General features: G+C 38.8%; 1 protein-coding gene across 1 annotated transcript; it reads left to right on the forward strand.

Moving 5' to 3' along the window:
* The first annotated feature begins 2307 nt into the window (after positions 1–2307).
* On the forward strand, positions 2308–7111 carry LOC147867303 (ATP synthase subunit beta, mitochondrial-like). The gene is made up of 9 exons (XM_087315100.1): positions 2308–2802; positions 4066–4141; positions 4287–4375; positions 4495–4612; positions 4711–4814; positions 4914–5072; positions 5392–5616; positions 6066–6377; positions 6616–7111. Exons 1-9 carry the CDS (start codon positions 2323–2325, stop codon positions 6721–6723), a joined length of 1671 nt encoding a protein of 556 aa, XP_087171226.1. The 5' UTR covers positions 2308–2322; the 3' UTR covers positions 6724–7111.
* Positions 7112–10768: the final 3657 nt, after the last annotated feature.

A 10768-nucleotide genomic window follows, 5' to 3' on the forward strand; every position in this document is an offset into this window, starting at 1 on the left:
CCTGTGGTGAGAATTTACCGTAGTATTCTATACACGTGGATAAGTGTGAGGGTTAAACGAGAGTGTAAAGAAGGGGAGGATTACTTTTAATCCTCAGGATTGAGACAACCCATTAGGTCAAGTGTGAACTTGACTGGGGGCATTGGGTCTTGCTATAAATATGAGGCCTAGCTACCCTCATTTCATCATCCCTTGACTTCGTCGAGACTCTGTTTCGTAGTGGGTCAACTCTTGTAGTGAGCGCGCCAGCCCTAGGTATGACTCGACTCCACAACGGTGATATGGGACGCCGATCAAGGCTCGAGTCCGTCTCAATCCCTTCGCTTGGGGGTGGTGGGGTGGATCGACACCCTTCTTTCTCTGTCTCCTTTCTTATTTCATTTATATTATATGCTTATCATATGCTTACATTAGACCATCGTTCTAACAATAACTAAGAGTGTGTGCGTTGTAACTTAGCCGCCATTTGTTAGACGAAGACGAGCTCGAGGTTGGTGCCTGCGAGTCCCATTGTATTCCTCTCTCTACTTAGTGATTCTGTTTTTGGGGTTTATGGACCCCCGTGGTTTTTCCCAGCTCGGGTTTCCACGTTAAATATCTGTGTCTCTGTTTGTGTATCCATTTCGCTTGTTTCTTTGCACCTGCATACGAACGAGAAACCGGTTGTGGCCGGTCAATTCTCAACACAACAATCATACAACACTCAACCACCAACATTTACAAAAACAAAGTATAACATTGATGCAAGGTCCTTTACGTTTACAAATTGAAGGGCAATTTTGGGCTGATTGGAATTTGCGAGATCAAATACCATTTTTACAAGTGACCACAGATCTCTTGTATCGTTGTTGCATTGAGTCTTTTCAATGGATATCATTTGAGGCTAGACAAGAATGGAAGGTACATAACTCTGATTATGGATGGTGACAGATCTTGAAATGTAGTTGACCTTCTAAATTGTCACCTGTAATGAAGGCCTTTATTTGGAGAGTATTGATTGGGGTAAACGCCTTTGGGATTATCTCTAATGCAATGTGGACTAGTTTGAGGGAATTGCTTCTTTTGAGTATTTAAGTGGAAGATAGTACTCATTATTTCATATAGTGTCTAAGTGCTTGTTAGATTTGGAGTTGCATTTCTCAAATGTGACAAATTTTTTTATTGTATTATTCGTCACCAAGACAATTGGTGTTTGCACAATTCACTAAGGTTGCACAATGTGTATTATTTCCGAGATTTTGGGGATTACATCATAATTGGGATATGAGCAATGATTTTGTATTTGATGGTACGCATGGAGTCAAAGCATATCTACGAATGTTGAAGGGAGTACTAATATGACAAATTTCTTTATTGGAGCACGTAGAAATTTAACATGTCCCTCCTTGCGTATGTAGTGGTGACCAAACTCAATTGTGGAACCATTCTAGTGTTTTTCAAATACGATTATATAATATAATTGTGTGTTTTCTCAAAGGAGAGATGTTTGGGTGGTAGGTATGGGGTGAAAGCCTCTATTAAGAAATTGAAAGGCATTCTAATGTGGAGTTTTTGTCTGATCATTTCCTCAATTGCAATTATTTAGGCTTTCTAATGGCAAAGGCATTGTAACACCATGGTCCATGATAAATCATTAGCTCATGGTGAGATCGAACTTGGGTTCTTTCAATTTCAAGACTTTTGATGCTATAGACGTAAACCACCAAGCCAACAACGGAGAGAAAGAGAGCGAAATAAACGAGTGTCTCTCCAGAGAGGCCGGGGTGGTGTTCGAGATGGAGGCAGAGAGAGAGAGAGAGAGAGAGAGAGAGAGAGAGAGAGAGACATTGGTCAGAAGCGAGGGTTTAGGGTCATGGGCGAGGGTTTAGGGTTTAGGATCATAGGTGAGGGTTTAGGGTTTATGGCATAGGCGGGGCGAGGCGAGGCGAGGCGATGTTACATGTACCTACAAAGGATGGATCGGGAAGCGCTCCGAAAAAGTATGGAAAGAAAGAAAGATATATATATTATGCATCCAAACGCTCTAAAGGGCTTCCAAGAGACAAATTCAGTCACTACACAACCTCATGAAAGTATGAACAAGAATTAGAAAGTAAATTAATGGATATGGAGTTTGTATGTATGTATATATGTATATATGTATGTATGTATGTATGTCTGTCTGTCTGTCTGTCTGTCTGTCTCTAGATGATGATGATCGGAACAGGAACCCAAAAAGGAATTCCTGTCGTTAATTAGGTTTCATCTCCGCTTCCATCTTCTCTCTTTTAACCTCTTCATATAACAAGAGTCAGTGCCAGTCACAGCAGAGAGAGATTTGCTATGGCCACCAGACATTTACTCAGAGCTTTGCTTCGCCATGGGAGACACCCCTCACCTTCACCCCTGCCACGCCACGCTCACGCTCACAGAAGAAGACTAAGAACCCCAATCTCATCCTTCTGCCCCACCTCATCGGCCGCACACACATCCACACACATTCTCCCCAGACAATCATTGTCATCATTCCGCCCTTTTTCAGCAGATGCTGTCGCCTCCTCGTCTTCGTCTGATGATGCGGAATTCACTTGCGCAGGAAGTATTGGATCGATTGCCCAAGTGATTGGAGCCGTTGTTGATGTCAAGTTTGAATCGGGTCTTCCGCCCATCCTCACTGCGCTCGAGGTCCAAGATCATAACATACGGATCGTTCTTGAGGTTGCTCAACATCTGGGGGAGAGCACCGTCCGAACCATTGCCATGGACTCCACCGATGGACTTGTCCGTGGTCAAAAGGTCCTCAATACTGGTGCACCCATCACGGTAAGAAAGAAAACAAAAATCTCTTTTCTATTTTGTCTTTGGACTTTCACCTTTCATCTATACCTCTGTTTGATAAGAAGTCTTGGTATTTTTTTGCCTCCTTCTATTATTTATGATGGCATTTTTGAGTTTTTATTAGCTTTTTTACTTGCATTTGTATAGAGCAAGAATTACGATTTGTCTAGATCAAGGAATATTTTTGAAGATTTTTGATTTGGTTAGTGTAGAAACCAGTTGATGAATATTGGGTTTCATATTGAACCTAGTAATTTGTCAAAGGTTTTTGCATGGGTTTTTATAGACACCTGCTAGATGTTTCTTTGGGTTTTTAATAAAACTTAGTGATATTTTTGAAGCTTTTTGCATGGGTCCATGTAGAAACTAGTAGATGACTATTATGGTTTTGCATAGAACTTAGTAATTTGTTGCAATTTTCTGCATGGGTTCGTATAGACACATGCTAGATGGTTCTTAGCATTTTATATAGAACTGAGTAATTTCTCAAGTATTGTATAGAATTTAGTAATTTGCTACCTTTTTTATGGGGATTTTAGAAGATAGAATATCATTAATAGGGTTCTGTATTCAACCTAATCCTTTGTTGAGTTTTTTGGATGAATCTGTATAGAATTTGTGTAGAACATAGTCGTTGGGTCAAAAAGTGCTGGACACTTCAAAGAAATGTAGATTTTTACTGCCAGGGGTCTCGTTTTATGTATGAAATTATAGGAAATCACCAGAGTATTCTTCAAAATTATAGATAATTCGTACCTGTTCTTATTGAATGCAGAGAAATGTAGGTTGATACCTGATGTGCTGCACTCGCGAGTTTGCGTAGAACTAGTTAAAGGATTTGATTAGAACTATCCTCTAGCAATGTGGGTTTCTAGGATGCAGTTTCTTTGGAATGTTTCTTTCTCATGCATGCGATTAATGGATGCAATTATTGGAATGTAGTAGGGAATTTATACATTTCAGACTAATTTCGTCCCCATTGAAATATTAGTTTTTTGTCTTGGTCAAATAATAGTGCAATTGGAATCTGCATTTTTGTGTACCTTTAATCATTCCTGTGAACATTAAAATGATATTGCTATTGGTATGAGTATATTCAGTTTGATAAATCAGAAGAGAAATTCAATCAAATCAGAAAACATGTGACTTGAGTTCTATGAAATGTTTGCTAGAAATATATCTGTGAAAATAAACCTGGATGTTGAGTTCTACTACTGAGTTGATCCCTATGCTGCAATCTTGTGACAGATCCCTGTAGGCAGGGCAACATTGGGTCGGATTATGAATGTGATTGGAGAGCCAATCGATGAGCGTGGTGACATCAGTAAGAAACTCTAAAAACATATAGAAACTTATGCTTTCCTCATGAGACTAGATACAAAGTTATTTTTGTGTCTTTCCTGTATTGGGTTATTAAGGGAAATTCACAATAATCTGCAAGTGATATGTTTTTCACTTTGAATTCCTAGCCACGGAACATTACTTGCCAATTCATAGGGAAGCACCAGCATTTATCGACCAAGGCACTGAACAAGAGATTTTGGTTACTGGAATCAAGGTTAATTTTCTTTTTTCTCTTCTTTTCAGTTGATGTTCTGTTATAATTTTTTTATTATTTGTTTTTATTGATTGATATTCTGCAGTGTTCTTAACATCATGGCATTTTCTTGGTGATAGGTTGTCGATCTGCTTGCTCCTTATCAGAGAGGTGGAAAGATTGGGCTGTTTGGAGGAGCGGGTGTGGGGAAAACTGTCCTTATCATGGAGCTCATCAACAATATTGCTAAAGCTCATGGTTTGGAGACTACGATAACAAAATTACCTCTAACAGGAGAGAAAACGTTGTAATGTATCATATACATTTAAATATATCTGTTATTTTCTTTTTAATAGGTGGTTTCTCAGTGTTTGCTGGTGTTGGAGAAAGAACAAGAGAAGGCAATGATCTTTACAAAGAAATGATTGAAAGTGGTGTTATTAAGCTAGGAGAAAAACAAGTATGTTTTGTTGGTTGTGACAAATTCTAGAAGGGCAGATGTGTTCCTTTCATATATTTCATTTCCTTTTTTATATATTTGAAAGTACTTTTCATGCAGGCAGAGAGCAAGTGCGCATTGGTCTATGGGCAAATGAATGAGCCACCAGGTGCACGTGCACGCGTTGGGCTAACTGGTTTGACAGTTGCCGAGCACTTTCGAGATGCAGAGGGTCAAGATGTGTTGCTTTTTATCGACAATATTTTCCGATTTACTCAGGTGCTTTTGCAATCATGCCTCATTTAGATTAGCATGATAACTTGTTGACCATATTTTCTGATTTGCTTAGGTATTTTATGGTTACATTTATTTCATTTTTAGACTATGATTATCGCTTCCATTTCATTTGAGATTATTATGATCATATTCATTTCATTCACTTGTGGTTATGGGCTTATATGTTGATAATCATGTACTCTAGGATTATGTAAATATGCAGTTAGGCTTATAAGGTGAAAGATTGTTCTTTTTGATATTAATTAATCAGTGTATATATGTATATATATTGTTGTGGGTCATCAAATTGGAGAATTTGTAGGCAAACTCTGAAGTGTCTGCACTGTTGGGAAGAATTCCATCTGCAGTCGGGTATCAACCTACATTGGCAACCGATTTGGGTGGTTTACAAGAGAGAATTACGACGACGAAGAAGGGTTCAATTACCTCCGTACAGGCCATTTATGTGCCGGCCGACGATCTGACCGATCCTGCACCTGCCACCACCTTTGCGCATCTTGATGCTACAACTGTGCTTTCTCGCCAGGTAGGAAGTATCCAACGATGCTAGATGCTCTAGATTTTGTTTTTGCTAACATTTTAGTATTGACTTTACACTTATAATGGATTTTGCATAGCCTGCAATGCTAGATGCTTCAGATTTATTTTTTTTGCTGAAATTTTGCAATTGACTTTACTGCTATATGGAACTTTTGAAATGAAATGTCATATTTTCTAGTTAGGTTGTTTTTCTCTAAATGATGCTTTATAAAAATCTGCTACCAATGTTTTCTTAAATAGATTTATGGATTGTAATGCTAGATTTGTTGGCTTGTTTCTGCTGAAGTCTGCTATTCCATACTCTTATACGTTTTTGAATCATAATGATATATTTTCTAGCTTGCTTTTAATTAAAATCTGCCATCAGTGACCTATTACGCTAGATTTTTGAAGCTTGGTTTTAACTAAAGTTTGCTATCTGATTACTGTTCTTAGATTTCAGAGCTTGGTATTTATCCGGCAGTGGATCCACTGGATTCCACATCGCGGATGCTTTCTCCTCGCATTCTTGGTGAAGGTCATTACGATTGTGCACGTGGTGTACAAAAAGTTTTGCAAAGCTACAAGAATCTTCAAGACATTATTGCAATCTTGGGTATGGATGAGCTCAGTGAGGATGACAAGATGACAGTTGCAAGGGCACGGAAAATCCAAAGGTTCCTGAGTCAGCCTTTCCATGTCGCTGAAGTCTTCACTGGCTCACCTGGGAAATACGTTGATTTGAAGGATTGTGTCGCAGGTTTCAAGGTATGTCTGTGTATTGTCTTAAAAACAATGTTCAAGTAGTCTATATTTAGGTTAAATATAAAGAAAAAATAGCACATGAAGTTTCATTTTTAAGCCAGATAGTGTACACAGATTAAAAAGTACAAGAAAATACCACTGATGTATTAGAAATTACATGTAATAAGTTATTTAACTCAATATAACTATCGAGTACATACAATAGGTTATTTAACCCAATAATCTCTATTTTATGTGCAAGGGTGTCTTGGACGGTAAATTTGATGATTTACCAGAACAATCATTTTACATGGTTGGAGGTATTGAAGAAGTGGTACAGAAAGCTGAGAAACTCTCCAAACTCTCTTAAGTAAAACACAACTCTCTCGAGAAGTATAAAGAAACTTTTCCTCCTAAAAACATTGTTTTTTCTTCTTCAGAAGTTAGTTTTCTTTAGTTGTCGAAGAAAAGGATCGTGGTAGTTCCCATTTCTTTGACAATGTTGTCTGGCACAGCTTCCATCTATGTCTCTTCCATTGTTTAGAAGAATAAATTTGAGACATTTCCTATATATATATATTCATATGTATAGGTTTGTTGCCTAAGAAATTTTTTTGCTCCATTTTTGATCCTATCGTCCATTAAGAGCAGAAATTGATCTACCCAATTGGAAAGCAAGTTGTGCCGGCGATGATAATGGCGATAACTGTTTTTTGTTGCTCCTTTGTGTTGAAATACAAGTTTCCCCCCTTTTTGTTCGAATGTTAAATCTTTCAGAGTTTGTTGTACATTAATGAACGTTATTGTCAGTGTATGTTTAGAACAATTGGGCTCATATGTGGAAGATGTTGGTCATGCATCATGCTATTTGAAGAAACAAGGCTTTATAGAATGACCTGTGTGAAAAAAGATTAGATGATGCATTTGTCAAAACAATGCTTTATAAAATGAACTGAGTGAAAAGATTAGAAAACTATCTCGTTAAGTTTTGCCACTATCTCACTAAAACACGAGTAAATGTTCTGTTGACATATAATCTATATGTGACTAATTATTTCTGTAATTTCACTGAAAAATGAGTACAAGGATTCGTTGAATACATAAGCTGTACTGGTATACCAGTAAATGCCATTAAAACTTCTTGACATCCTATAGCTAAAAGAAGAGCATGGAAGCTTATTAGCATCATTAACTTCTCAAATTGTTGTGATATTTCGTGGTAATTGATTGAATAGCATTGCATGTCCAACTATGTATTTGAATAATGAAAGATGCCATGGTATCAAGACCATCAATGGTGTTGCCTTTTGACGTCCGTTTTGATTGTTTTTGGCAAATTTAACCGTATATGAAGGTTAATTTGAAAATGAAACCGTCAATCTTGACGGGCATATATTTTATAAAAATGTAAAAAATGAAGGTTTAAAATTTGTTAATACCATCAAATTTTGCTAAGGCCAAAACAATAGTACATGTATTAGTAGTTACAAATTACAATTTATAGACATGGCAAATGGGATAGTGAAGGTAGGTGATGTATCTGAAAGGATGGCTTGAGTCATGTAAAAGTGTAAGGTAAATAAGTGAGATCTCGTATGTAGGCTAGGATAATCTTGGCACGGCCTACCTGAGAAAGGGATCGTGTTCATGTATATTTTAACTAATGGAGTATATTCTCTTTTGGAAAAAAAATAAAAATAAAAATAAAATTTATAGGCTATAGGTTACAGCATATAGTTTTATTTGAGAAAGATAAATGTGTAAACATATGTTATGTGACGTGATAAAGGAGAAGAAGTGCTTAGACATATGCATAGTGTGAAAATAAACTTAGGGCTTCTTTTATTTTCCGCCCATTCCTCTCTTTTGTTTGTTTGTTTCTCTGTCTCTGTCTCTGTCTCTAATATTGATAAAGCAAGTCACATTGATACGAATCACAATATTGCAAAATCTAAGGGAATAAGGCCATTTATAGATGGATCACTTGAAACTTGTATTAAACTATCTCAAAATTATGTGCAAAAGATTATTGATGGACTAAATGCAAGGTTCCTTGACTTAAGCCTCTTCAATGTAGCAAAATTATTCAGCCCATGCCATTATGCAGATGATGATGTGATTAGGGATAGTAAAGCAAAGACATGGTTGGGAATTTTGATTTCTCACTTACAACCAACTGTTGATGTCAATGCATGTCTTCAAATTTTACATGATGCAAAGGCTTGTGAAATGGAACTCTAGGTTTGTTGACACTTTTAAGTTTAAATTGTGAAGGCTATACTATGCATGAAGCTAGGCGTATGTTTTGCAAAATGAAGGATTGGCAAGATAGTTTCCCTTATTTGACGAAATTATGGCATGCTACTTCGGTTATTCCATCTAACACGGTTTTGTGTGAGAGAGAGTTCTCTAAGCAAAATCTCATCAAAGAGATGAAAAGAAATCGATTGAATATAGAACAATGGTTGTCTTCCATGTGGATAGACTCTCTTGTCAACTTGGTCTCCATGACAATCTTGAGCAAACTCTATGAAACTAGTTCCATTGGAGCTTCAAGATCATCCACAAGGCGAGAAGTTCTTCCATAGACCAACCATGAGCCATTCGCTGAATTGGGAGTGCTTCCATGGACAAAACCTTAAACCCTGAGCCATTGACTAAATTGTTTGGTCCTTCCATTGATTAAATCCGAAACCCTGAACCATTGACTAAATGGGTGGTGCTTCCATTGACTAAACCTGAAACCCTAGCCATTCGCCAAATTGGTGGGACTTTCATTGAGCCTTAAACCCTGAGCCATTGACTAAATTGGTGGTCCTTTCATTGATAAACCTTAAACCCTCAGCCATTGACTAAATTGGTTGTCCTTCCATTGACTAGACTATGAACCACTTTCCTCATCCCATGTCTTTTCTCCCGGTGTCGTACGGTTCGTGCTCCATGCGTTGAACAAGATTTTACCAAAATTATGGTGCTCAAACACAAAGGTGGATACTTTATCTCGATTCTCAACTGTTGAGAATCAAGCTCAACTTGGTCTAGTGTGTGAACTCACCTTGAGAGTGAAGAGACACTCCAACGGTCAAGAGTCACCATTATGTCACCACTTTGTATTCTAGCATTTAGTATGAGTCATAGAATCATATTCTATGACACATAACTTATGAGCTTTCACATTCCCCATGGTCCATGAGGCTTGTAGTTAATGAAGAAAGAGGGTGACTACATAAAGCACCCTACTCCCACCTTGTATAATGTTGAGTATTTCTCCTTTGTTAATATACTTTTACCTTGCGTATTCCTTGTCTCTCTCACTCACTCTCTCTCTCTCTCTCATACACACACATAACTCATATGTCTTCCGCTTCATGAGAATCCATCTCTTAATTCTTTACATGGTATCAGAGCGATTTGGTAGCTCGATCTAGCCCATTCGCCTCATCGTGATCATGTGTTGTGCTCCACGCCGACGACCAAGAATCGGCTCATCGCTATCGTAGCTTCGCTACATAGCTCGCATTCAAAGAGAGAAGAAGAAGAAGAAGAAGAATCAACATAATGAATACTCAAATGGGGAGCGCTCTCCCTACCGAGAAGTTGGATCAAAACAACTTCGCATCTTGGGAGTACAAGATGCACCAATACCTTGTCGGACAAGGCTATTGGAGCTACATCAAAGGAGCGCATGAAGACCGACCCGCCGAAGCGGCTCTCGGATACGCAACATGGGAGCAAGCTGCAAGCCACGTGATGTATTGTTTGGCGACATGTGTTCACGACCACATGCTCGATTACATTCGAGAAGCCAAAACGCCGGAGGAAGCGTGGGAAAACCTATGAAAGATTTTCGCCACCAACACGACTGCGAGGAAGCTTCAACTCCGCCAAGAGTTGAACAACATTCAACAAAGGGATATGTCCATCACGACATACACCTTGAAGATCAAGGAGCTTTGCGACTCGCTCGGCTCAATAAGCGTAAGTATAGATGATGATGAGATGGTGCAAATATGCCTCGGCGGCCTCGCACCACGGTTCGGCGCGATGTGAACCGTCATTCTAGCACGGGAAAAATCTCCCTCCTTCTTCGAGCTCCAATCAATGCTATTGGTTGAAGAAAACCACGTGCGTACAAGGAACAATGAGTCGGAAGGCCACATGCTTTACACGCACTCTAATGGAGGAAGAGGACGCGGACGAGCAAGAGGCCGATTTGGCCAAGGACAAGGCGGACGAGGTCCAACCTACGACAACAACTCCTAATTTCGGCCACAAAACGGAGGCCAACAAGGAACCTTCGCAAGAAGGGGGAACTTCCACTCCGGCCCGAGCCGTCAAAACGCAACCGAATGCGGATATTGCGGAAAGCTCGGCCACCACGAAGAAGAGTGCCGAAAGAAGATGCGTGAATCGGC

Source organism: Azolla caroliniana, unplaced genomic scaffold, assembly GCF_043228905.1.
Source record: "Azolla caroliniana isolate FFs.n. ecotype wild unplaced genomic scaffold, voAzoCaro1.0.p SCAF_2, whole genome shotgun sequence".
Taxonomy (NCBI): domain Eukaryota; kingdom Viridiplantae; phylum Streptophyta; class Polypodiopsida; order Salviniales; family Salviniaceae; genus Azolla; species Azolla caroliniana.

Excerpts from the sequence above, each read along its gene's own strand:
- LOC147867303 (XM_087315100.1), top strand. The coding sequence starts at position 2,323 with ATGGCCACCAGACATTTACTCAGAGCTTTGCTTCGCCATGGGAGACAC. Across the intron at positions 2,803-4,065 it reads ATACTGGTGCACCCATCACG|ATCCCTGTAGGCAGGGCAAC; the intron begins GTAAGAAAGAAA and ends ATCTTGTGACAG. Across the intron at positions 5,617-6,065 it reads CAACTGTGCTTTCTCGCCAG|ATTTCAGAGCTTGGTATTTA; the intron begins GTAGGAAGTATC and ends TACTGTTCTTAG.